Source organism: Canis lupus, chromosome 11 (assembly GCF_003254725.2).
Source record: "Canis lupus dingo isolate Sandy chromosome 11, ASM325472v2, whole genome shotgun sequence".
In the NCBI taxonomy this organism is placed as follows: domain Eukaryota; kingdom Metazoa; phylum Chordata; class Mammalia; order Carnivora; family Canidae; genus Canis; species Canis lupus.
Genome location: NC_064253.1, coordinates 49,213,365 through 49,241,201, shown reverse-complemented (window position 1 = coordinate 49,241,201; position 27,837 = coordinate 49,213,365). Strand labels below are relative to the sequence as shown.

Genomic DNA, 27,837 nt, shown 5'->3' with positions numbered 1-27,837 from the left:
TGAGTTATTTAACAATAAGTAAAAACTGGACAAGCCAAAAAAATATGAGTGATTACCTTTTTCTGACCATTCTTGACTTGAAAAACAGGATGTAGAAAGTAGTCACATGCCAGTTTTTTTTTCTTACATGGTACTTAATCTTATGTGAAGGTATGCAACAGAATGAAATGTTGCAATAAACAAGTATAAGAACAGCAATTCCACAGACTGTTTTAAAGAAGACTGAGGCATTTTAAGAGGTACTTTAGAAGCTCTAGGTTGAAAAGCATGTCATTCCATCTATGGTCCAGTACTCAACATGCTGTCAGATCTAGGTTGGTTTGTTTTATATAAGACTGTAAAAGAAAACCTCTGTGAGAATTAGATTGGTGGTGATTATAAAGGACTACGCAAAAATAAATTTATAAGCATCGCATAATGGATTTTACTTTATATCTAGACACGTGCCAGGGAAGCATCAGGTAAAGAACTATGTGAACAGCATTAAATCCAGAGGAATTACAAATATTCATCCCCAAGATCTGTCTGGGTATTCCTTGCTTAGCTGTCGTCGTGCAGCTACTGTCGATGCATAGATGACATATCCCCAGGAGAGCAATACGACTGCGAGGAGCAACTAAAAAAATGCAAGAGAGGGAATAAAGGCCAAGAAAATTACGTAAGTGATAATTCAGTTCCCTCCCTCCCCCCGCACCGACAGGTCGCCGAGGTGGTACGTTGCTAAGGTGAGAATTACAGTGAAAAACTCGAATAAATGGGGTCCCGGAGGCAAGTACACCCTGCGCCCTTACGTAAGAAGCGGAAGAGCGTGTCTTCCAGGAAGAGGCGGAGTCGAGGTGAGAGAGTGAAAGCCTTAATACAGGAATGGATTTTGGAGTTTCTGGGCGCTGAAGAAATAGGGGGCCTTCCGCCTGCGGGCCTAGGGAGTCGACACCGTGGAGCCCCGCCAGGCCAGGGACTTACCACTGAATAAATCCAGTCCAGGGTGCGGCGACTCACTGGCTTCATGGTAAGGAGGCGGCGGCGGCCTGCGGGAACGGAGGGAAGCTGTAGGCCCTAGAGTCACCTCCGGGGCGGCGGCTGCCGAGCGGCGGCAGCCATCTTTCAGCCGGGCACGAGCGCCCGCCCCTCGCCTCCGGCAGCGTTTCCCATCAGCCCGGCCGGCCTCTTCCGCCCGGAGCTGGAGGCGGGCTCACGTGATCCGGGGGCCTAGCTCGCCGTGGGGGGACAGGGTAAAATAAAGGAGGAAACGTGTTAAAAATGGCCTTTTCCGCCACTTAGATGGGCGTGCCTTGTCAACGGGTCTTTCCGTTGCAGTGCAATATCCGTGCAAGATAATATGCCGTCGTGTGCATTTAAAAATTATTTGAAAAAAATGATCTTCATTTTAAGTATGACACGGGCTTCTAACGCCGGAGAGATGAACATTTCCACCCGCATTTCTTTCCACGTAATACAGAGAGACGTTCGCATATTCATCATTGACTTAAGAGTACCACCCACTTTTATATAACAGCGACGAGTCGTGGTGGGGAGTCCCTGTTCATTGAGCCCTTCTTCCTGAAACAAAAGTCTTGGAGAACGCAATGGCTTGTGGAAGAAATAACGTAACTGCCAATCAACAAGTGTTTTTTGAGCGCTTTTTGTGTGCTTAGGGCGGTAGCACGTGTCAAATTTCAGCCAGAGACGGCATTTTGTACGCGGGCGGTTGTAGCAAGTCCAGCTCTGCAATGTTTTGGGACGCTCTGGTGTGAGGCCTGTGGGTAGAACGGGGCAGTGGGCCGCCTTAGGCCCAGACGTTCTGTCCCTGTACATCTCAGATATCACCTAAAGAGGGCTTTAACCCGGATTCCGGGGAATGGGGAAGTGTAAAGTATTCCTTTGAGAGGAAAAAGCTTGTCTTGGGAAGATTTTAAGGCCCCGTTCTCTTAGGTAATGCCTGTTTACCCCTGGGCTGGAGTAGATTTCTTTACGAAGACCGCGTAGGACACTGCTTGGGCCCTGGCTCTGGATTCCATTCGAATCCCAGAGTTCTGTTCCCGCTGTGCAACTGGAGGCGGTCCCTTCCCCTCCAAGTAACTCCGTTCCTTTTTACACTGGAGGTAATTTTAGCAACTTCTCGCAGAGTTTGGTCAGTTTTAAACGAGACCAAGCTAAGTTAGGAGCGAACGTCAAGTATCGCGCCTGTAGGCCCCGGAAACTACTGGTAACGAGAGTGATGGTGGCGGTTAGTGATTTGTGCCTGGGCGATTCTCGGAGCTTTTACGCCGGAGTAGGGGCGGGGGCGGGGGCGGGGGCGGGGGCGGGGGCGGGGGGGAAGGGCCGGGGCTCGGGCGAGCATTCTAGGCCCCGCCCTCCATGCCGGCCGGCGCCTTTCTACCGCGCATGCGTTACGCACGCGGGTGTTGTGTTTTGACGCGCGGGGAGCTGCGGAGGGGGTCTCGTTTCTGCTGCCTCCCCCCAAGCTGCCATTGGTGATGAGCGCTTTACGTCACAGGGGTCGCAGCAGCCGCCGGGGTCTCCGCTGTCTCGCGAGGAGGGTGAAGCGCCCCCGCCTGCTCCGGCTCCTGAGGGCCGGCGGCGAAGTCGCCGGGTGCGCCTTCGCGGATCCTGCCGTCATCGACCTAGCTTTCTGGGCCGCCGGGAGCTTGGCTCGAGCGCGCCAGCCGGGCCTGCGCCGGTATCCTCCGAGGTGAGTGAGATTCGGAACAATGGGGCGCGGGGGTCGGGAGGGGTGGGCCGGCCGGCGCTCCGGGCCTGGGAAGAGGCCCCGGCACCGGGGAGCTGCGATCTGGGCCTGAGGGGCCGGCCGGGCCTCGGCGGGGCGGGGCGGGGCGTCGGGGCGGGGCTGGCGGCGGGCGGGCCGGCGGCTCCGGTGTCGCACCTGTGGATTTGTGCCGGCGGGCGGGGGAGGGCTGCGTTTCCTAGAAGCCCTCCCGAGGGGCGCGAGCCTGGCGGTGTACTGGAAAGAGCTCGGCCTCGAGGGGGTGCGGCGGGGGGGGTGGGGGTGGGGGGGGTGGGGGTGGGGAGCCCGCAGCGAGCACTGCGTTCGCGTCTCCTCAGAGGTGTGCCGGAGGTTAGATCGAGCGTCCTCCTCTCACTGCCTGCCTGTAAAACGGGAGGAGCAGTGTTGTAGTTCGTGTGATTATGTAATGCACGTGGGGCTCATCTGCGGTCCTGGCCGGTGGCCGTTCTCAGCCGGAGGAGGCCACTGTCACCGTGCTGTTACACGTAGGGGGCCGGGCTCGCCTGCCTGTGGTTTCTCCGTCCTTCCAGTCAGGGCGGCTTTCCTCGCGGGCTGCCGAGTCGTAGCCTGGAAGGGGGCAGTACTGAGGTGAAGCAAACAATGCCTTAAGGGCAAAAGGGAACAGAATTTTCGGTAGGTAAATTTCAAGATTATTTAAGTTAAATTAACAGTTACCCGAGATTTAAGTTAACGGCGAAGTTTGGGTTCTTTTTTTTCTTTCTTTTTTTTTTTTTAACTGTTTTTATTGCTTGTAGTCCATGAGATTCAAAGCTGTAGTCAGCCAAAACCATCATGATTAGCTGGAATGAGTGGCTTTAGCGGGGAATGGTTCCCTAAAAGTTCTTTTTATGTCTGGTATTGGAATTAAAATTTATAAGACCTGGTTAATAGATCCTTTAAGATCCGAATGATCCTTTGGAACTGGTGATTACATTGCAGTTGAAGGAGGTACAGTGATTTCGCTAAGGTAATAAAAAGAACCCAGATTATTTTTTAATACTTGGGGTTTATTCTAGTGCATCTTATTTTGTACGCTTTTTAGCCACCTTGCGTGGATATACGAAATGCAGTAATTATATTTAGAAAAAAAGATGATTTGTGGGCAGCCCCGGTGGCACAGCGGTTTGGCGCCGTCTGCAGCCTGGGGTGTGATCCTGGGGACCCCGGATCCAGTCCCACGTCGGCCTCCCTGCATGGAGCCTGCTTCTCCCTCTGCCTGGGTCTGCCTCTCTCTCTGTCTCTATGAATAAATAAATAAACAAATAAATAAAAATTAAAAAAAAAGATTATTTGTTATAGTTTTCCTGAGTTGTTATAATCAGCTATAGGTGATGGAAAGGACTAAAATTAACTTTATTTTCACATGGGGTAACAGTATTAAATTCTTACCCCATACTAATCATGCTAAGAGTTTACATAGAGTAATATATGCCTTCACACAACCATCTTTTCAGGCGGGCGCTAGTACTTAATCGATTTTAGAATTGAGAAATTTTAAGGTTTTGAGAAGTTAAATAATTTCCTCCAGATCACACCATTAATAAGTGGTTTTGATTTTCACCCTGGCTCTGCATTAGAATTGATATCATTCCCCTATATGTAATCACCATTTTTGAATGTCCAGTTTATAATTTAGCCTTCAGCCCTTGATTCTTCACACCCCCCCCCCCAATCTATTTTCCCTAGGTAAGTATGCTTGTTAATATCTGAAATTCCCCCAAAATGTGACAGGAAGCATTCTTACCTTGTTAAAGCCAATAGGTTTAAAATTTGGGGAAGGTTTGGTTTAATCAGTGTATCCTAAAGATGATAAACTTTATTTAGAATTTGGGAGGCTTGGTTAAGGAAATAGGATCAGAAGAACTGATTTTTTCTTTATGTTTATGGAAAATTAACTTGAAGTCCCAATTCCTGGAGTGCCAGGATACAGAAACCTTATTGCAGGCTTCTAGAACCTGAAGCATTAAATCTGCCATCTGTTCCACCTTTGCTACTTAAACCTAGAATTTATAAAGAAACTAGTCATCTTAATCTGTCCCCTAGCTTGTATTATGCCTTAATTTGTATTTTTAAGGCCACTTTATGGAGATATAGTTTATATTCCATCCATAAAGTTTACCTGTTTAACGTTTGTAACCCAGTGGTTTTTAGGGTTTTTAGTATACTTAGAGAGTTGTGCAACTATAATTGAACATTTTCATCATTCCAAAAATAAACTGTGTAATCTCTCTCCCTCCCCCAGCAACCAGCAGTCTATTTCCATCTATAGATTTGCCTATTCTGGACATTTCATATAAATGGCATCATACAACATGTGGTCTTATGTGACTTTTTTTTCTCCATTTTGCCTAATGAAAAGTTTCCGTTCTTATTGTAGCATGTATCTGTTTCATCTTTTTTATTGCTCGATAATATTCCACTGTATGGGTATACCACATTTTATTTTTCTTTTCATAAGTTGGTAGGGTTGTTTCCACTTTTGAGCTTTTATGATAAATGTTGCTATGAATATTCACATGTAAGTTTTGGTATGGACAGTATGTTTTCTTGGATGGGTATTTAATTCCAGGGTCATATGGTAATTCTATTTCATTTGTATCCCAGCAAATATTTTAGCAAAAATTTTTTTAAAGTAATTTCTACACCCAGTGAGGGGCTTGAACTCATGACCCTGAGATCAAGAGTTACATGCTCTACTGGCTGAGCCAGCCAGATGCCCCATTAATAAATGTGTTAATTTCAGCATTAGTGATGCTTTTGAAGGAAAATCTCTTATTTGATGATGTATATGCATTGCCACTGTTTGATGTTTCTGATGAATACTGTTTTTTATATCTAAAGATATTACTATGAGAAATACAACTCTATTTTTTTATATCTTATGGATGTTCCTGATCATTCTTTTGCCCTGTACTATACTGTTGAAGTGGTTAACAGGCTTATTATAAAACTAGGGAAGGGAAGAAAAGTTGTGTTTTTGTTTTTAAGATTTTATTTATTGGAGAGCGAGTGCATGCACAAGCAGGGCCAGAAGGAGAGGGAGAAGCAGACTCCCCGCTGAGCAGGCAGCCCCATGGGGGGCTGGGGCTCAGTCCCAAGATTCTGGGAACGTGTCCTGGGCCAAAGGCAGATGCTTAACTGGCTGAGCCACCTAAGATCCCTTCCCTTAAGATTCCATTAAAAAAAAAAAAAAAAATTCTACTTAGTTGAGATTTTGTTTTATTTTAAGTTTACTACCTACAAATTTCCTTTAATAAAATGCATTCAGGGTTGTATTTTTTATGTGAACTGCAAATGTTCAGTAAACACTACAGTTTTGTATTTCCATGACACAAATCAAGGTACAATGTATTAACTTTAAATTCACCAGTCTTTTAAAAAAGTCTAATAATCTCTTTATTATATAGAAGGGCAAACTAAAAAATCTAGATTTTATTGAATGTTTCCAGTTTATAGTTTTAGGGGAAACGTGGTCAGTCCAGATTCTCTGATAACCTATCCAGTTTCTCTCCACTCTTCATTCCTTCCCCTAATGTACAGACTCTGTCTGTGATCCTAAAAATTTTTATTTTTAGGCTTTTTATTTCCTGGGAGGAAGAATAAAAATGTTAGAAGTAGGAGAAAATGCCGAGAAATTTAAATATTATTAAGGTTTAGATATATTAATGACAGTTATTATTGTATATAGTTAAATACATTAATGAAAGCAGTTTATTATAATTACATGCTGTTTAAGAGCAGTGGTGATTTCTGTATTTCTAGTCTAGAAAATAAAAGACTAGAAATATTTGGATCCCTGAAGAAACATTTGTTCAGTATTAATTGATTTCCTATTAAGTTATGTCTCTGAGAAAGTTAAGATGCCCTTAGATGAGCAAGTTTAATTTGAAATTTCTGATGAAATAGTTACATTTCACAATCATGAATTTTGTTGTGGGTTTGTTTTTGTTAGAATTTGGTATGGCCAGTTTTTTGGTTTTTTTTTTTTTTAGATTTTATTTATTTATTCATGAGAGACACAGAGAGAGAGAGAGAGAGAGAGAGAGAGAGAGAGAGGCAGAGACACAGGCTGAGGGAGAAGCAGGCTCCATGCAGGGAGCCTGATGTGGGACTCGATCCCGGGACTCCAGGATCACACCTTGGGCTGAAGGCAGGTGCTAAACCGCTGAGCCACCTAGGGATCCATTCCCTGGCCAGTGTTTAGAAAGTTATAATTCCATTAGACTAAATTGATAGCAGTTGACCATTGATGGAACTTTCTATGATAGAGGAGGTAGAGAAAGATGAATAGGCCCAGGAAACCTAAAGAAAAAATTTTTTTTTTTTTTTAAAGATTTGATTTATTTTATTCATGAGAGACACAGAGAGAGGCAGGGACCAGGTACAGTGAGAAGCAAGCTCCATGAAGGGAGCCCGATGTGGGACTCGATCCTGGGATGCCAGGATGACGCCCTGGGCCAAAGGCAGACTCTCAACCTCTGAGCCACCCAGTCGTCCCGAAAGAAACATTTTTAATATATACTCAATGATTAATATAGAGTGCAGCTAAAGAGTGATTTATAAGATAACCAGGCCAAAAATGTGATGCATACCAAATTTCAGCTCTGGCAAATTTGCAAGTTAATGGGTTGAGGCACCTAGGTAGCTCAGTTGGTTAAACATCCATCTGCTTTTGGCTCAGGTCATGATCCCAGCATTCTGGGATCAAGCCCCCTGTCAGGCTCTCTGCTTGGTAGGGGATCGGGGAGCCTGCTTCTCCCTCTCCATCTGCTGTTCCCCCTGCTTGTGCTTCCGTGTGCGCTGTTTCAGACAAATAAATCTTAAAAAAAAAAAGGGGGGGGTCAACATAAACTGATACATTTAAAGAAAACAAAACTAATTAAGATTCTAGTGATCCTTGTGGGGAAAAAATAACAAGGGAAGGGCACTGGAAGCATGATTTCTTTTTTTTTTTTTTTTTTAATTTTTATTTATTTATGATAGTCACACAGGGAGAGAGAGAGGCAGAGACATAGGCAGAGGGAGAAGCAGACTCCATGCACCGGGAGCCTGACGTGGGATTCGATCCTGGGTCTCCAGGATCACGCCCTGGGCCAAAGGCAGGCGCCAAACCGCTGCGCCACCCAGGGATCCCTGGAAGCATGATTTCAAGAAACATTGTGGCTGCCTTTGGATTAAATAAAAAAGCTCAAAGACTTAGTAATGTAAGGAATCAGTGAGGAATTGAATATAGTAGTGTAACCATAGTATAATAATACTAACAGCAACTAATATTTACACAGCAGTTGCTAGGAGCCAGGAACTATTCTTTGGACACCTTTACATATATTATTTCATTTAGTCCTCACTAAAAGATACTCTCTCTGTGTGAAAGAATCTTCCACTAAAAACTACAGAATTGGTTTAAACAGGTAAACTTTTGGTATGCAAATTATCTCACCGTAGTTATGTTTAAAGGTATACATTCAATATTTTACATAAATAAAGCAAGTCAGTAGTCTATATTGCTCAGGGGATATGTATGCAAGAACTAAAACAATAGATAGAAATAACACCAGCTGAAGACTGTGGTGTTTTTGGTTTTTATTTTCTAGAGGGGGATAGGAGGAGAAGATAAGGGATATTTAAAAAATATTGAAATAGCCATGAAAAAAATGTTGCTAAATCTGAGTGGTGGATACATGGGTACTTGGCAGATTGTGTGTGTGTGTATAAGTATATAAATATATATACCTTTATATATTTATATGTATATAAAATTCTTTTTGGTTAAATTCTTTTTTAAAAGAACAGAATGCTGCATAATATTTGAGAGCTTCCTGGGTACCAGGCACCTTTTCTAAGGTCTTCATAAACCCTGTGATGCAGGTTCTATTATTGCTGATACATAGTCACACCACTGGTGTGAAACCAGGATTCAAACCCAGGAAATATGTGACTTTTAGAGCTTGTGTTTTAAGTACTATATGACTATGTTACACTCTCCCTTCATATTACAAGGTTAATGAGCTACTCAGCTATTTTCACCAAAGTATGTTTCACAATCATTTATTTGAATTTTTTTTTTTTTCAGATTTTAGTCTGTTCTTTTTTTCTGGTTACTGATGTATTTTTTTCCCTTTTACAGATAATGGCATCAGCTGCTAAGGAATTTAAAATGGACAACTTTTCACCTAAAGCTGGTACTAGCAAATTGCAACAGACAGTACCAGCTGATGCATCTCCTGATTCTAAGTGTCCTATATGTTTGGATAGATTTGATAATGTGTCTTACTTAGATCGCTGTTTACATAAGTTCTGTTTTCGCTGTGTACAGGAGTGGTCAAAAAACAAAGCTGAATGTCCACTATGTAAACAGCCCTTTGATTCTATTTTCCATTCTGTGAGGGCAGAAGATGACTTCAAGGAGTATGTCCTAAGGCCTTCATATAACGGTTCTTTTGCAACCCCTGATGTTCCACGATTTCGCTATCGTACAACTATGACAAGAGATCGAAGTGCTTCTGTTTATTCACCTAATAATACTATGAGTAGAAGAACAACAACTCCACCAGATAGTGGAGTACTATTTGAGGGGTTAGGCATTTCAACAAGACCTAGAAATGGTGAAATTCCTCAACTTATGAGACAGATTGCAGTAAGGAGGCCAACTACTGCAGATGAAAGATCTTTGCGGAAAATTCAAGAACAGGATATTATTAATTTTAGACGAACTCTTTATCGTGCTGGCGCCCGTGTTAGAAATATTGAAGATGGTGGTCGCTGCAGGGATATTTCAGCTGAATTTTTCCGTAGAAATCCAGCTTGCCTTCACAGATTAGTCCCCTGGCTAAAACGTGAACTTACAGTTCTTTTTGGAGCTCATGGATCTTTAGTGAATATTGTCCAGCACATCATCATGAGTAATGTTACTCGCTATGACTTGGAAAGTCGGGAATTTGTGTCTGACTTAAGACCATTTCTGCTTAATCGGACTGAGCATTTTATACATGAATTTATCAGTTTTGCTCGATCTCCTTTTAACATGGCAGCTTTTGACCAGCATGCTAATTATGATTGCCCTGCTCCTTCATATGAAGAAGGTAGCCATTCTGATTCTTCAGTCATAACAATATCTCCTGACGAAGCTGAGACTCAAGAGTTAGATATCAATGTAACCACTGTTAGTCAGGCACCGTGGGATGATGAAACTCCAGGGCCATCTTACTCAAGCTCAGAACAGGTACACGCTGCCATGTCTTCCCTTTTAAATACTTCTGATAGTTCAGATGAAGAACTTGTAACAGGAAGAGCCACATCTCAGATACAAGGAGTACAAACTAATGAAGACCTCAATAATGACAGTGATTCTTCTTCAGATAATTGTGTCATTGTTGGGTTTGTTAAACCACTAGCTGAGAGGACCCCAGAACTTGTTGAACTGTCCTCTGATTCTGAGGAGTTAGGCTCTTATGAGAAAATGGAGACTGTGAAGACACAAGAACAGTCTTATAGTTCTGGTGATAGTGATGTTAGTAGATGCTCATCTCCACACTCTGTCCTTGGAAAGGATGAGCAAATAAATAAAGGTCATTGTGGTTCTGGTAAAAGAATCAAGTCAAAGAAAGAAGAGAAGCACTCTACATCATTGTCATCTCCCAGAGACCTGAGCTCGTCTATCAGAGGAGACAGGGTATATTCCCCATATAACCGTAGACACAGGAGGAGGGGAAGATCAAGAAGTTCAGATTCTCGTTCCCAGAGTAGAAGTGGGCATGATCAGAAGAGTCGTAGAAAGCATCATGGGAAGAAAAGGATGAAAAGCAAAAGGTCTAGGAGCAGGGAGAGTAGCAGACCTAGAGGTAGAAGAGACAAGAAGAGATCAAGAACCAGAGACAGCAGTTGGTCAAGAAGAAGCCAGACTCTCTCTCTCAGTAGTGAAAGCACAAGCAGATCAAGATCTCGTAGCAGTGATCATGGTAAAAGAAGATCACGGAGCAGAAATAGAGATCGTTATTATTTAAGAAATAATTATGGAAGCAGGTATAAGTGGGAGTATACTTACTATAGTAGAAACAAGGACAGGGATGGCTATGAATCATCTTATAGGAGGAGGACTCTGTCCAGAGCTCATTATTCCAGACAATCTTCAAGTCCAGAATTTAGAATTCAGTCCTTTTCTGAAAGAACAAATGCTAGGAAAAAAAATAATCACAGTGAAAGGAAGTATTACTACTATGAAAGGCACAGATCAAGAAGCCTGTCCAGTAATAGATCAAAAACTGCATCTACAGGGCCTGACTGGGTAAGAAATGAAAAGCCCGGAGGGAAACGAAAATACAAAACACGGCATTTGGAGGGTACTAATGAAGTGGCTCAACCTTCTCGTGAGTTTGCTTCTAAAGTAAAGGAAAGTCATTACCAAAAGTCCTCATCAAAATTGGATGGCAACCACAAAAATGAGAGTGACAGCTTTTCAGACAGCCGATCATCAGACAGAGAGACAAAACACAAAAGGAGAAAAAGGAGGACCCGGAGCCTAAGTGTAGAGATAGTTTATGAAGGCAAAGCTACTGATACAACTAGGCATCATAAAAAGAAAAAGAAGAAGCACAAGAAGAAGCATAAGAAACATCATGGGGACAATGGTTCACGTTCGCCAGTTGTAATTACCATTGACAGTGATAGTGATAAGGATTCTGAAGTAAAGGAGGATACAGAATGTGACAATAGTGGTCCTCAGGACCCTCTACAAAATGAGTTTTTGCCTCCTCCCTTGGAACCATTTGAAGCTAAAGATGTAGTTACAATAGAAGATGAATTTGGCATCCTAGACAAGGAGTGTAATATTTCCACACTTAATGACAACTTGAATAATGCCAACAAAACTGTGGATGATATTCCACCCCAGGCAGCTTCGGTTGAACAAACTCTTGATGTAAGAGAAGAGAGTACTTTTGCCTCTGATTTGGAGAACCAGCCCAGTAATGTTGCTATTCACACTGAGCCATCAAGGCAGTTGCCGTCTCCACGGACATCGTTAATGTCAGTATCTCTTGGTAGAGACCACGATATGTCTTAAAACTGCCAAAGCATCTCATTGAGAATTCTGATGGTATAAAAAAAAAACAAAAAACAAAAAGAACAGTGTCATCTACTGCAGTCTATTTAAAGATGACTTTTGGTGAAAACTCTTAGCCCCTTAAAAATATTTTAAGTAATTTTTTTTTGTGTTAAAAATTTGTAAAAATCATTATTTGTTCAAAAAGTATGTATGTCCCACCCTCAGAGATATGCACTTTTAAGTGAGGAAAATGATATTGCTAGCAGTTTATTTAAAACTTGGGATCCTTTTTAAATAAAAAAAATATAAATTTTAGAAGTTATTTCATAAAGCCATATGGTATTGACATATTTTTAAAGTAGTCAATGAGTATTTTTGAATTTTTTTTTTTGAGAGTTATTCTGGAAATGTGTTATAAGCTAGGAGAATCCCTTTGGACAGTTTATTTTTCTTCTTAAAAATTTGTATGATTCAAAACCATTTCTTCAGGTTAAATTGAGGCATTTTAATCTGCACAGTTTGACACCTGCCAAAAGAAAAATTTAAATATTTCCTTTATATACTTGTTTATCTGGACTGCCAGTAAAACAGATGTGTATTCAACAAAATAAAAAATAAAACAGTAACACTTTAAAACAAGAATCTAGAAATTTTCCTACGCAGTATTGCCTTAAAAAAAAAAAAAATCGAATTACTTGAACTACTTAGAGGAGCTAAAATCTTCAAAATAGTTAAGGGTATACTTGTTAATACTAAATTTCAAGTGATCTGCATTTTAATTTAGTTCTTTAATCTGATTATGAGGAATATCTTCAGCAGAATGCAGCTATGTAGCATTTAGCTTACTAAAAACAAAAGATCCTTGCCAAAGTTCTTTTACATTGGTACTTACACACAAAGTAATTATGTTTATGTTTTATTCTGTTTTAGAAATGACAAATTGCTCTCCATCTATCCTAAAATAAGATTGCCAGTGAGTAACAGAACTTGGATTAAGTCTAATTCAGCCTTCAGTTTGCCTTGCTACCATATTCATTTGTTGTTCAACAGAAATTGGGATGCCTGATGTGTGGCAGGTTCTATACTATGTTTTTAGGGTTTTAGTGGTAGAACAAAGCAGATACGCTCCTTGCCATCGTGGAACATATATGTAAACATTACAAACCATAAGTTCTTTGGAGGGAAAGTATGATTTCCTAGAAGAGCATACAGTGGGGGCCTAATCTCATGTGGAAATGATGGCTGAATTGAAATTCAGAAAACAGATGTTAGCTAGGAGTAGAGTTGTTCTTAGCAAAGGGAAAGACATCCAAAGATTCAAAAGCAGAAGGATAGCCTTGCATATTCCAAGAATTGAAAGAAGGCAAAGTTAGTCACAGGGCAGAGTGTGGCACTAAGCTTTGTAGGTCATGTTTGTATTTGTCCTAATGGCGGTAGGAAATTCTTTTAAACGACAATCAGAATTGATGTTTGCAATTTTTATAAGATTAGACATTGAGAAATTATGGGAAGACTATAGTTGATCAAGGAATATAATTTGAAATTATGATTTTGTAGTTTAAGTATTAAAAACAATGCTATTTTATTTTCTGATCTTACATATTTTTAAACATTTAGTGAAAACCTATCTTAGTGTTGTCAGTTAAACACATGGATCTCATCTTAATACGTGGCAGCATCATATCATCCTCTTAGGGGTTCAGGCCAAAAATTTCCCGGTCTTTGATTCTCCTCCTTCAGCCCTCTCATTCAATCCCCAAATCCTGGTCACTGAATATTTCTAATGTCTCTACACGGTTATCCAATCTAGGCAGCCATGATCTCTTACCTGTGCTTTTACAGTGGGTCGGCCTGCATCCAGTGTTGCTCTAAACCTACCTGTTTGCCTCCAGCCTTTCTTGATGTAGCAGTCAAAAGATTTTTTTTTTTAAGTTTTTGTTTTGTTTCATTCCCCTATTTAAAAATCTTTCAGTAATTTTCTGTTATTCTTAAGATAGTTAATGAAAGCAAACAAAAATCCAGCATAATATGGTTTACATACCTCTGCCTAATCAGATTCTGGTTCATTGTCAGCTTTTCTCTCACCTCATTTGTGCTCTGGCCATCCTAATCTCAGGTCTATGGAGGTGCTGCTCCCTGTTAATGCAGAGCCTTCATGTGGATCTTTCTTCTGGAAACAATCCCATCCTAAAGGAAAGCTTCTGGTAAAGTGTGCCGTCCTCCATTATTTTCCCTCAATTATTTACACTCTCAATAACCTTGGAGTCCTGTAGTAATTCATTACTAAGTGTTCTCTCACCTGTCTGCAAGTTCTTTGGCAACCATATGTACATTTTCTGGTAAACCACTTCTGTTTTCTTTCATATAGGAAATATTTAAAGCATTTGATGGATGACTAGATAGTAGGGATTTTAAAAATTGGGACCTGCTGTCTGCTTTTAGAGGGTTCCACTGTCTTAACTTTTAGCCTACCAGTATATTCTTTTAAGCTGTTCACCTGATTCAGTGTGTATGAGATATTTTATCTTAACCTTAGATTTTCAGTGTCTTTTTTTGACTTTTCCTTTGTTTAAAGGAAATGCAATCAAGCATTTGCACTTTCTCGTTCGTCAATCCTCAGGTTGACAACAAGAAAACTTTTTATTACTTTTACTTCCCAGTCTCAGGAAACTCTGGGAGCCAATCCAAGGGCCTCCTCAACCCGTTTAATGTGTAATAAGATGGGCTGTGTGTACAAAGGGGCAACAATTTATTCAAGGTAAGCTGATGGCCCATTCTTGCAGGTTCTTACATCATGGGGAATAATTGCAGTCCTCTGCCAGTGGGATGGACACCCAGAGCTAGTCAGAAGTTTCAGAAGATTCTCCAAGATACAAAAAATCAAGTATAACCTGGTTCAGTTTGTCACCAGCCCCAGTATCCCCACCAATGTCCCCACCAGTGACAGTAGGGGAAGGGAAGTAGAGGGAGAAGGGTTACTCTTCACACACCAGATTTCATCAGAATTCTGAGCATGGGTCCATTTCTAACATCAAACTCATTGAGCTATGCACAATCAAAACATTAACTGATTAAATTACTATAATGTAGCTATCACTGAGACCAGAACTTATGTAGTAGTACCCTCTTACCTGTAAAGGAGAAGTTCCAAGATCCACCAGTGAATGCCTACAACTAGATAGTACCTGACTTTGTATGTACTGTTTTCTATACATACATACCTATGATAAAGTGTATGTTAGGCACAGGAAGAGATTAATAACAATAAAGTTGGACAATTATAGCAGTACACTGTAATGAAAGTTATATGAATGTGGTCTCTCAAAATAACTTGTACTTGCCCTTGTGATGTGAAACGGTAAAATGCCTAAGGAATGAAGTGAAGTGAATGACCTAGGCATTGTGATGTAAGCATCAGGCTACTGTTGACCTCCCCATACTTCAAAAGGCTTCCGAATCATAGTTGACTGTGGGTGAGGGAGCACTATTCTATAGACATGTCCATTGTTTGATGCCTTTAGGAAAACCTGTGTAGGAAGCTAAATCATGATTATTGTGTATGCAGCCTACTTTCAAGTGGTTCAGAAAAAAACTGCGTATATAGATGGAGATGGTGATAAAGTAAATTGTGGCAAAATGTTAAAAATTGAGGGTAAAAATGTAGGAAGTCTTTATACTTAATTTTTGTAGTTTTTCTGTAAGTTTGAAATAATTTCAGAACAGGCTAATAAGGGCAGCCCCGGTAGTGCAGCAGTTTAGCGCCGCCTGCAGCCCAGGTTGTGATCCTGGAGACCTGGGATTGAGTCCCACGTCAGGCTTCCTGCATGGAGCCTGCTTCTCCCTCTGCCTGTGTCTCTGCCCCCCCACCCCCAATAAATAAATAATATTAAAAAAAAAAAGAACAGGCTAATAAAATTACCCTTACAGGACTGCAAGGTTACCTGTGTGCGTGTGTCAGAGTTTTCAGCCATGTATACTCAGCAAAAGGAAAATGTCAGACAAACATGCAGTAACTATTAAAGCCACTTTGTGAGAAAGAGCCAGAGTCACTAGGGAGGTGTTCTGGTCCCATTTATAAGGCCAATCCTGTTGAGATAAGGATTTTAGTCTGAGATACACAGTTATAACTGCTCTTGTTTCCATGCTCAGAAGCAAGCTGTGAGGGGTATAAAATCAAAGGAGAGTTCTTAAAAATTTAGGATGGAGGGAAGACAAGCTTTCTAGGAAGGAGATCCTGGGACAGGAAAAGTTTAAAGCAAAGCAGAGTAGTAACAGATGCAGCAGAGTTCCTGAATGGCAGAGCACAGAACACAGGTGAGTGGATTCGTGATGGATAGAAGCAGAGGCGAGTCTTATTACTCTAAAGTGACTGAAGTAATGCACATTTGTGAGTAGATGTGTTAAGATGAGGTGGTTCATACTGTAAAACCTGTCATCCTGTCTTCTGAGAAGTGGGTCATAAAACTGGGCTTCAGGAGAGGAATGAGAAAAAGGCCACTGAGGGTCATGGAGAGGGTTAGCTAAGAATCACTGATGAGTGCTGAGACCAGAGGCCTCCCCTTAAAGACACAGGATATTTTATGGGACACCATAAAATGATTTTTTTTTCCTGGTAGCATTCACCACTGCGGGAGCAGAAGCAGAAACCAATGTTGGACAAATAGTATGTACTCAGTATTTATACAGTGAATGAATAAATGGATGGTTTATGGTTGGAGTTCTGAATGTAACTAGTAAAAGAGGGAGGGACAAGGGAGTTGAGTAAGCTACTGGTGAATTGATGCATTCTGGCATCTTGGCTGTGTAGGGAAGGAAGTGAAGCTATGAGGTGAGCAGGGGGTTGAAGAATTTGTTTTCCAGTGAGGTTCAAATAGATAAAATGGAAGTAGGTGTAAGAAGCCTGAAGAAATTGAGAGTGCCTAATTCTAGGTATCATTGGAAGTAACTAGAATGGGTAGGGCTGGAGTTGAAGGTAATTGGAATTGTTAGTGTTCAATGAGCTGGAAGTGTCCTCTGCATGAAAGATACTGTGGGTGATAGGAGATAAAGGATGGAGAAGAAAAGGGGGAGTTGTGTCATGGGTATTATATCTTGTCCTTTAAACTATGCTTGTGTTCTGCTGTAGCAGCTGGCACGTGTACAAAGATAAAAACTTGGTAAATAATTGATTATTCTGAGTTTTTAGTCAATGCCTGGAACATTTACATATTAGAAAACAGTATGTGAGATAAGACCATTTAAAAAAGTACAGTAAGATTGGTTTTTACAAGGTCATGGAACTTAAGAAATTCTTACTCTACCTGCCAGGGGTATTAGGGGCCGGTAAATCCTTTGGATCTATACCTGAGAAAAGCAAGAGACCAGGAAAATGGAAGTTGTTAGATCAAGGTCTGAGTTGATAAATTTATCCCCATAAAAGCTGCAGCTGTGATGTTTACCAGAACATTAGATGATGTACTTTTATACAGACACGAGGGGGGCAGATTTTGGTATCTAATATTTGCTTAGAGTAGGCTGCTTCTCTGACCATCTGTACTTTAAATAGGGAAGCAGTTCTCTCCTAGGCAAAAGGATATCTCTCTGCTTTTCTGTCTCTAAAATTCATTTATTCATCAAACATTGAGTACCTGTGGTTCAAGTCTGTGCTAAATGCTAGGAGTTTAACAATGAATAGGGTGAAACCAACAGGAATTTTATAGAAGGTGGAAATGGAACAATTAAATTTGTTCTTAAACAACCAGCAGTAATGTAGAAGTTTGTGGAGTGGGGAATCCTAGATGAGACACTGCTTGAGAAACTGCAGTAGCTCAAACCAGAAATCAGAAGGACCTGTAGAAGAAGAATAGGGATCCAGGGGAGAGGCTGGACTCAGTAAATTTCTGCAGTAGACTAGACCCAATTTGAGTACTGAGTAGATGAGGATGGGCTATGAGAAAGAGGGAAAAGTCTGGTATGAGATTTACCACCACCACCACCACCCCACCCCACGTGAGAGTTTGATGCCTGAGAGTTCAGTGATAACATTCAAGGTAGGAAATAAAAGAATAGGGATAGTTTGGGGAGGACATTTCAGTTTGATATTGAGCTGCCTAGAGCTGCACTGCCAGTATAGTAGCTACTAGGCACATGTGAATATTATTTGAAATGTGGATAGTAAAACAGGAACTGAATTCTAAATTTTGTTTATTGAGGCTCATGGCTACCATATTGGCCAATACAGATAGAGAGCAATTCCATCATCACAGAAAATTCTTTTGGACAGCATGGAGGACACTCAGGCAGATGAAGATTTCCAGTGGGTGGCCGGAAATAGTATGAATCTTGGAGGAGAGATTGGAACTAGGGAGGTGATTTAGGAGTCACTGGGAAACTAGGGAGTACTAGTGAGGTTGTAGAAGTGGATGAGCTCTCCCAGAGAGTAGAACAAGAAGAGAAGCAGGCATAAATGAAAACTAGAAAATATAAGATTAAGGAGGCTGGCAGAAGGAAAACTTTAAAGAGAGACCAAGAATTGTTCCCTCTGGTCCCATATACTTTCTTGCCTCTTCAATTTTATGTTGTATCTCCTGTATCAAATGCAGTGTCCTGCATGCAGTAGGATATAAACAGAATTTCCAAGAGGTTAGTCTTACTTTTAAATTCTTGGAGCATGTCACTGTTACCTTCATGTGATCATTGAATCAGGGAATTCTCTACTGGGTGGAGCAGATTAGGCCACCTACAAGAATATCTAATACCATTTTTAGAATACAGGACTGGGAAGTACAATCTTTTGACCCTGCCCTATTAATTACCCTCCTCTATACTTTTCCTTCATGCTCAGCTATGATTTTCCAGATTATGTTTAAAACACTCCCTTGCAGTACCCTCCAACCCTCTTGACCTTCTGTCTCTCCTCGTTCACTTAGTTTAGGGGTCAGCGACCTTTTCCTGTAAAGGCCAGATAGTAAATATTTTAGGCTTTATGAGCTATATGTAGTTTCTGTTATGTAGTCTTTTTTTTTTTTTTGCAGCACTTTAAAAATATTAAAACAATCTTTAGCTTGTGGCCTGTTTAAAAATAAGTCATATGCCAGATCTGCAACAGTAGTTTTACCTAGCAAGACCTCTATCTGGATCAACCCAACTCTTCAGTTGTGTCTACATGCATCCTGTTGAGTGTTTTGAAGGAAATCAGTAACTGCAGATGGCTGTCACGGTGAAAACACAATCCCCAGCTTCAACTTCATACGTTAGTGGACAAGTTTCTCTAGTGTTCTTGCTCATTGGTACAATGGGTATATTTCATACCTCACCCTTCCCACTTGTCTCTATCACATGCTTTCCATAGGGCTGGGCAGTTCTGGCCAGCACAAAGGTTGGGTAAGCAAACCCTGTTTACCAAAATACCTCTCTAGCAAGAGGTGTAAATACTAGGAAAGGTAAAGAATTGTAATTTTTGCGTTCAACCTACCATAGAATCCATCTTTGTTCCATCAATGGATGAAGCTCTCTTTCTCTAGGCCTTTAGTTCTCACACTTTTGTATGCATCAGTGTCATTTGTAAGTTTTGTTAAAACAGATTGCTGAGGCCCACACCCACAGTTTCTGATTCAGAACATCTGTGATGCCAAGAATTTGCTCTTCTAACGAGTTTCCAAGTGGTTCTGATGCCACTGGCCTACAAACTACAGTTTGAGAACCACTGTTCTAGGTCATTCCCTCCACGTGTGCTCAGGATTTCACTTACCCCACTTTAGTAGAAATACTGATTTTTGAAGTATCCTCCATTTTTCTTTAATCTCATGTTTTTTTTAGTTACTTTGCTACTTAGAACAAGGTCTGGACCAGCAGCATCAGCATCACATCAGTGTCAGCTTGTTAGAAATGCAGAGTCTCAGACCTACAAGGTCAGAATCTGCACTTTAAAAGACCTATGTGGGCATTCATGTGTGAGAAGCCCTGCCTGTGGATCATTCTCAGCAGGCAAGTGAGCAGGTTCTTGATTTTTCTCCTCCAAGCCTGCCCATCTATCTTCCAGTGTCCACGTTACTGATGGCACCACCATTCATGCAGCTGCTCAGGCTAAACAGGAATTATTCTTTCTCACATGTCCTACATCCAGTTCACCACCAAATTGTGTGATTTTAGAATTATATATCCTGCAATTTCACTTATACAGGTTTGTTCTTGATCCAAGATACCATCATCTCTCTGGTGCTGGTCCCAACTTCTTACCTGGTTACTCGGCATCCAGCCTGTTCCCCTGAAGCTTGTTTTCTTCCAGTCAACCACAGTGCTCCTTTAAAAACAGATCTTCTACTTCCTCTCAAAATCCTACAATGGTTCTCTGTCATATTTAATATAAAATCCAAAGCCAAAGTTGTCCAGTGGTCTGTCAGACTGTATGTGAACTGCCTTGGCCACCTCTCCTCCCCTCAGACCACTTCACTCTAGCAACTCTGCTCACCTCTTTTACTTTCGCAGGCCTGGTTCACTCCTGGGTTTTTTGTGCTTTTTCCCTTTTCCTTTCCTTTCCCCTTTCCTTTCCCTTTCCTTTCCCTTCCCTTCCTTTACTTTCCCCTTTACTTACTTTCCCCTTTACTTTCCCTTTCCCTTTCCCATTTACTTTCCCTTTCCTTCCCTTTCCCTTTCCCCTCCTCTCCTCTCCTCTCCTCCTCCTTTCTCCTTCTCCTTTGCACTTTGTTTAGTAGAATGCTTTTTCACCCAAATGACCTGCTCTCTCACTTCATTTAGGTCATCCCTCATTAGCTCATCTGATATAAGCAGCCCTCACGACTCTATTCTCTTATCTGGCTTTATTTATTTCTCCTTCTTGAACTTACTCATATATTTTGTCTGTCTGCCACGCTGGACTAGACTAAGCTGTAAACCTGTCTTCTCCATTTTAGTCACGGTGCTACCATTCTTCTAGTTGCTCAAACCAGATGCCTGGAATGTAGCTTTGAGTCCCCTCCCCCTTTCCTTTCCACTGCTGCTCACTCCTATTGCTAAAGTATATCTGAAACATTTCATTTCTTACACTCTCCATGTCTACTGTCCTTATCTGTGATCCCATCATCTCTTGAGTCTCCTCTCATTGATACTTGTTCTGCATAGGAGCCAGGGGGCAAGTCTTTTCTAAAAATGTGATCAAATTACTCCTTAAAGTCCTGCTATGTGTTCCTATTGTACTTTATCCCTTGCCTTACAAGGCCCTGTTTACCAATGCAGCAACACTACATGCCATTTATCCCTTGTTCACCTTTTTTTTTTCTTTGATTCATTTGTGCTCTCTATCCCCCTGCGTAGAATCCCTCTCTTCCTACTCTTTTGGTTAATTCCTCCCCCATTTTTAAGGACTCAGCTGAAATGTGACCTACCCAGAGATATATATGCCTTTACCACTGTATTAAAATAGTTTTTTCCAACCTCCATTATTTTCTGTCTCGGACCCTATTTGATTTCTTTGTATCATTTCATATTTGCTTGAAAGACACTTTTAAGAAAATGAAATGGTAAGTCACAGTCTGGGAGAAGGTATTTGGGTGGGATACATGCATTCGACAATGGGCTCATCTCCAGAATAAATAACTTGTAAATCTATAATATAAAGGAAACACAATCAGGCAAAAAGATGGGAACAAATGCCTCACAAAAGAAGATGAATGGCCAATAAACACATGCAAATATGCTCACGTTAACTGTTCGAGGAGTTAAAGTCAAAACCACATTGATAGACAATGATGGCAAATTGACCAATGTAGATCTACTGGATCTCTTCGTCTACCGCTAGGAATGCAAAACGGTACGTCTGTTTTTGAAAACGGGTGGCAGGTTTCTGTGGAGTTAAACATTCACTTACCATAGGACCTACACGCCCTGGGGGAAGCAGTTACCACCCATATACATTTTTCAAAACTCATGGAATCGTACACTTAAAATTTGCGCATTTTATTGAATCTAAACTTTGCTATAAAAGCAAAATGGGGGGAAAACCCCCAAAATGATAATCAGAAAAGTTCCCGGGGGGTTGTCCTCGGTCCTTCCGGAGGACCCAGAGGGACCCGGTCGCGGGCGCCTCCAGATTGGCAAGCCAGGCACTCGGAGGACGCGAAACGAAAGCTCGGGAAGAGTGCGGTTGGCCCGGGAGGCGGGGCAGCGGCCGCGCACCCCCACACCCCTGGCCCGCGGCCGCCAGTTGCGGTTTCGATTTCCCATCCGCAGTTGGGGTTCCCCGGCGGCGGCCCCGCCTCTCAGCGCTGGGTCTGCGTCCGCTGCCTGAGATCCCTACAAGCCCGGCACAGGCATTTAAGGGAGTGAGCGCGGGCGAGGTGCGGACGTCCCCGGGAGCTGAGCTGCAGAATGACGGCCGAGGAGCGGCGAAACCTGCACGCCTTCCGGGACTATGTCATCAAGACTCTGGACCCTGCCTACATCCTGAGCTACATGGCCCCCTGGTTTAAGGATGGTGAGTGGTCCCCAGGGACGCCTGCCCCTCGGAGCAAGGAAACCACTCAGGACTCTGTTCTCCCCTTTTAATCAACACAAGTAGCATGCTAGGAACGCGGATGTTGAGGCAGGATCCTCAGGATTGTAGCCTGGAGTTCGCCAGGACAGTCTGAGGAGCCTTTAGGGGTCCAGATGGAGAAACAGCCCCAGAGAAGGGAAATGACTTGTGTAGGTGTGCACCTCTATTTAGGTTCAAGAAGGGGGAAACAAACCATTGTCCATTTTACTTTCTCTAATGCTTAATGTCTACCGTGTCTTCAGCTTTGTAGTGACAATAGAGATTCAGGAGTGAGATGTAGGCCCCTCTTTAAAATACTTTGCAGCCCAAGATTTTGTGGGAGTGGAGACTGCTGAGTATGTAAATGATTGCAAAATGCTTCAAGGTAATTGACAGTGACTTTGACAGTGACTCTTGCCGAGTCTTCTCTGCACTTAGGAATTACTGGAAGCTTGCCAGGGGTAAGAGACTCTGGGCTGAATGGCTGCCGGCTTCATTTCAGGTGTTTCTGTCTAGATTTTGGAGACACCTGATGATAGATCTTTGTTAATTTGAATCCAGGTGCACTGCACTGGAGAGGAACAGAGGCTTTGAGGAAAGAGGAAAAAGGAGGTGATGCCTGGAAGGAGCTGAAAGGAGAAAGGGGGATCTGGTCACTCCTTTTCAGGCTCCAAGTGCGGAAATATCAAGTGGCAGGACATGTGAAGGCAACCATTTGGTCATTGCCCCAGACATGGAGTTAGTGTACAAAGTCATGTGACCACCAGCAGTTTGGTGGATAGTTTTCTGTTCCTCGGCCTTGTGTGTGTGTGTGTGTGTGTGTGTGTGTGTGTGTGTGTGTGTTTAGCTCCTTTTGCCTTTTCTCCCATATTTCATACTGTCTAAGCAAAAACCTGGAAAGAGGACCATGAAAGTATTTCTAACTCTGCTTTCTGAGTCTGGTGTAATTAAAGATGCCATGGAGTGGTCCCATCTCCTTTATTGTGGGTATACTTTTTCCACACATTGTTAAGAAACTCTCTTTTTAAAGGATTGCCCTAGAATATGTTCCCAGACTTCCCACCAAACTAGAAGAAACTTCTAGAGAGGATGCAGGGTGGAGGGAAGGTAGGTTGATGAAGAATGAGCATCATCTGCCTGAACAGAGACTTTGCTGCCTTCTTGCAGTTCCTTCCATTGCTGGGATTTGTTACAATCGCCATCCCCATTTTTTTTTTTTTAAAGATTTTATTTATTCGTGAGAGAGAGAGGTAGAGACATAGGCAGAGGAAGAAGCAGGCTCCTTGCAGGGAGCCGGATGTGGGACTCGATCCCCAGCCCAGATCCTGGGATTGTGCCCTGAGCTGAAGGCAGACATTCAACTACTGAGCCACCCAGGTGTCCCTTGCCATCCCTATTTGAGAAAGTCTGACAACCCTTTTCAGGTTTTTTTTTTTTTTCTTCAGTGATTAGTGGTTCTGCAGTTTGATGAGCCACTCTTCTATTTGTAGATGAGGTGCAGTATATTCAGGCTGAGAAGAACAATAAAGGCACGATGGAGGCTGCCTCACTTTTTCTTAAGTGCCTATTGGAGCTCCAAGAAGAAGGCTGGTTCCGTGGCTTTTTGGATGCCCTTGGTCATGCAGGTTAGTTCATTCTTCTTACTCATAAATCAGGATATTAACTGACTGTTTCAGAATGCGGTAAAAGTGAAATGCTATTAATTTTGAGCTATCCTCATGTGCTTCATGTTGCTTAATCTGAGGCAATGTAAAGATTACTTTCAATCACGATATAATTTGCCTACCTGAAATATCCAAAGGAATCTGCAGATTGTTGGGAGAGTTTAACAAGCTTATTAGATATAAGATTAGTATACAAAAATTAATTGCATTTCTGCACCATACACAAAAACAAACTCAAAATGGATTAAAAACTTAAATGTAAGACCTGAAACCATAAAATTCCTAGAAGAAAACATAGGCAGTGATATCTTTGACATCAGCCATAGAAACATTTTTTTACATTGATCTACTTTAGCAAGAGAAATAAAGCAAAATTAAACTATTGGAACTACATCAAATAAAAAGCTTTTGCACAGCAAAGGAAATCATCAACAAAATAAGACAACCTACTGATTGGGAGAAGATATTTGCAAATGTATCCAATTAGGGGTTAATATCCAAAATATATGAAGAACTTATACAACTCAACACCAAAAAGTCAAACAATCTTTTTTTTTTTTTTTAAAGATTATTTATTTATTTATTCATGAGAGGCACAGAGACAGAGAGAGAGGCAGAGACACAGGCAGAGGGAGAAGTAGGCTCCATGCAGGGAGCCTGATGTGGGACTCAATTCCGGGTCTCCAGAATCAGGCCCTGGACTGAAGGTGGTGCTAAACCACTGGGGCTGCCCCAAAGTCAAACAATCTGATTAAAAAATTGGCAGAATGTTAAGCAACTACAAAATACTAAATAAAAAGTTTGGCAAGCCCCCCCCCCCCCAAAAAACAAAAGACAGAAGACACGAATAGACATTTTTCCGAAGAAGACCAACAGACACGTGGAAAGATGCTCAGCATCACTAACCATCAGGGAAATGAAAATGAGAACCATAATGAGATGTCACCTCACACCTGTCAGAATGGCCAAAATCAAAAGCACAAGAAATAATAAATGTTGGTGAGGATGTGCAGAAAAAAGAATCCTAATGCATTGTTGGTGGGAATGCAAACTAATGCAGCCACTGTGGAAAACAGTATGGAGTTTCTCCAAATATTAAAAACAAAATTACCATATGGTCCCATAATTCCACTACTGGGTATTTATCCAAAGAGAATGAAAATACTAATTTAAAGGGATATAGGAACCCTATGTCTATTGCAGTATTATTTACAATAACCAAGTTATGGAAACAACCCAAATGTCCATCCACAGATAAATGGATAAAGATGTGCTATATATATACAATGGAATATTACTCAGTCATAAAAAAGAATGAGATCTTGCCATTTGCAACAGCATGGATGGATCTAGAGGGTATAATGCTAAGTGAAATAAGTCAGAGAAAGACAAATACCATATGATTTTATTTATATGGGGAATTTTTTTAAAAATATTTATTTATTTATTTATTTATTTATTTATTTATTTATTTATTCAGAGAGAGAGAGAGAGAGGCAAAGACACAGGCAGAGGGAGAAGCAGGCTCCTTGCAGGAAGGAATGTATTAAGGAAAAACCTAGCAAAAGATGTGTCAAGTCTGAATGGAGAAAATTATAAAATGTTATTGAAAAATATTAAAGAAGTCCTATCTAAGTGGAAATACATACCCATGCACATGGAGAGAAGGACTTGATACCATAAAAATATCTGCTCTCCCAACGTTGATTTCTATATTCAATACAATTTTAATAAAAATCCTATATGCCTTTTCATGTGCTTGAGAAATTTATAAAGGATTCTAAAATGGAAATGGAAAAATTAAGATCCAAGAATAGTCAGGACATTCCTAAGAAGAATTAAGTAGGCTGAGGCTTTCCCTTCTAGGTAGCAAGATTTATTATAGAGCCATAGGCATTGAAACAGTGTAACATCTCAATGTGTAACATTGGTACTGGCATCTGCCAACTGGCCATTGAAATAGAATGGAGAGCCTTCAATTAAACTCATATATAAATGAAAACCTGATATATTTGAGATAACTGGGAAAGGAAAATCCTTAGGAATAGAAGGGTTTTTAATAAATTGCAGTGGGCCAGGATGCCTGGTGGCTCAGGGCATGATCCTGGTGCAGGGATCAAGTTCTGCTTGGGTCTCCCCACAGGGAGCCTGCTTCTCCCTCTGCCTGTGTCTCTGCCTCTCTCTCTCTCTGTCTGAGACACACACACACACACACACAGAGAGAGAGAGAGAGAGGCAGAGACACAGGCAGAGGAAGAAGCAGGCTCCATGCAGGGAGCCCGACAGGGGACTCGATCCTGGGTCTCCAGGATCAGGCCCTGGGCTGAAGGCGGCGCTAAACTGCTGAGCCTCCCGGGCTGCCCGATAAATAAAATCTTTAAAGAAACATTGCAGTGGGCCATTATAAACAGGATAATGTTAAAAAAACAAACCCTAAATTACATATCCATGTAAAATAAATTTGTATTTCTTAGCTCATTGCATTCACACTTACACATGAAATGAATTCATAAGAATTAAAGATGTAATTCTAAAAAGGCAAAAATTTAACAATTTTAGAAAAGAATATAGAATAATTATTTATGACCTTAGAGGTATGGCAGGATTTATGAAACAAGACATTAAAGCATTATCCATAAAAGACAAATTGATATGTTTGATGACATTAAAATTAAAAATATGTCAAAACACACGAAAATGAAAAAACAAGATACAGACTGGGAGAGGTTATTTGCAAAATATATTATTACCAAGATGATTATATCTAGAATATGTTAAAAAGCTTTAAAGTCAGTTAGAAAAAGAAAGAAAACAACTACAGGTCAAAAGTGTGAACTGACATTATAAAGAATAGTAAATAAGGAAAGGTTAATAAACATGGAAAGATTCTTAGCCCAAATAGCAATTAGGGAATTGTGACTTAGGAACTCTATAAGATAGCATTTTATTAACTACTAGATAGCAAAACTTAGGAAGTCCAACAATGCTAGGGCTTGAAGAGAATATTTAATAATGGGAAATCGTAACTGTCACTATATAGAGTATAAATTAATACAAGTATTTTGAAAAACATTTGGCATCATATATAGTTCAATTATCTTAAATATCCTCCTGTAGAACAGTTTCATTCTTATGTATGTGACCTAGAAAAACTCTTACGCATATATTCCATCATGCATATACAAAAATATTCATAGAATAATTGTAATAACTAAAGCAAGCAAACAAAACTGGAAGCAACCCAATGTCCTTCAAGAAGAAAACGGATGATAAAATTCTGTAATAGTCACATGATGGTCCACTATACTGCAGTGAAAATGTATGAACACAGCTACAGATGACAACACAGGTGAAGCTTTGAAATGTAATATTAAAATCTATAAAAAGCAGAGAAAATTACATTTAGTAGGATATAATTATGAAATTCTAAACAAGTCAAACTAAACAGATTTTTTTAAAGCCTTTATTTAAAAAAAATTTTTTTTTTTTTTTTGAAAGAGAGCATGGTTGAGCAAGGGGCGGGGCGGCGGGGCAGAGGCAGAGGGAGAAGCCGACTCCCCTCTGAGAAGGGAGCCTGATGCCATCTCAGGACCTTGAGATCATGACCTGAGCCAAAGCTAGACACCTAACCAAGTGAGCCACCCAGGTGCCCCAGAACACAGATTGTTGAAGGAATCAAATGTATGCCATGCAACTATTAAAAAAATGAAGAGAATAACATATGAAATACAAGGTAGTAGTCTCTTTGCAGGGAGGAAGAAGGGTAGGGAAAAGGCACACTCCCACAGAGTGTTGGGAAATTCTAGTTGTTAAATTGCATACTGGGTTCCCATGTGTTCATTTTGTTAGGTTCTTTGTAGCCAGATGAAAAGAGTGTGGGCTTTATAGTCAGACA

General features: G+C 41.1%; 2 protein-coding genes and 1 long non-coding RNA gene across 8 annotated transcripts in view; 2 read left to right on the top strand and 1 right to left on the bottom strand.

The window, feature by feature from the left end:
• The first annotated feature begins 821 nt into the window (after positions 1–821).
• TOPORS (TOP1 binding arginine/serine rich protein, E3 ubiquitin ligase) lies at positions 822–12,431 on the top strand. 2 transcript variants are annotated; one of them, XM_025433202.3, is made up of 3 exons: positions 822–1,009; positions 2,498–2,692; positions 8,874–12,431. In XM_025433202.3, exons 1-3 carry the CDS (start codon positions 1,007–1,009, stop codon positions 11,805–11,807), a joined length of 3,132 nt encoding a protein of 1,043 aa, XP_025288987.1. In that variant the 5' UTR covers positions 822–1,006; the 3' UTR covers positions 11,808–12,431. The 2 variants fall into 2 exon arrangements, with proteins under 2 accessions (XP_025288987.1, XP_025288988.1); XM_025433203.3 differs by lacking the exons at positions 822–1,009; positions 2,498–2,692 and adding an exon at positions 3,240–3,379.
• On the bottom strand, positions 3,050–21,372 carry LOC112650488 (uncharacterized). 5 transcript variants are annotated; one of them, XR_003130225.3, is made up of 3 exons: positions 14,921–21,372; positions 13,831–13,976; positions 3,050–3,313 (listed from the first exon to the last, which is right to left on the bottom strand). It is a non-coding gene; the product is annotated as an uncharacterized LOC112650488 (long non-coding RNA). The 5 variants fall into 5 exon arrangements; XR_003130223.3 differs by lacking the exon at positions 3,050–3,313 and adding an exon at positions 3,619–3,986; XR_007400988.1 differs by lacking the exon at positions 3,050–3,313 and adding an exon at positions 3,624–3,978 and having other exon boundaries at positions 13,827–13,976.
• Positions 21,373–21,889: 517 nt separating this feature from the next.
• Positions 21,890–27,837, top strand: part of RIGI (RNA sensor RIG-I) — a 35,427-nt gene continuing 29,479 nt past the window's right edge. The window contains exons 1-2 of the mRNA XM_025432323.3: positions 21,890–22,239; positions 23,769–23,903. Of these exons, the coding sequence (XP_025288108.1) occupies positions 22,134–22,239; positions 23,769–23,903 (241 nt within the window). The 5' untranslated portion in view covers positions 21,890–22,133. The remainder of the gene's footprint in view (positions 22,240–23,768; positions 23,904–27,837) is intronic.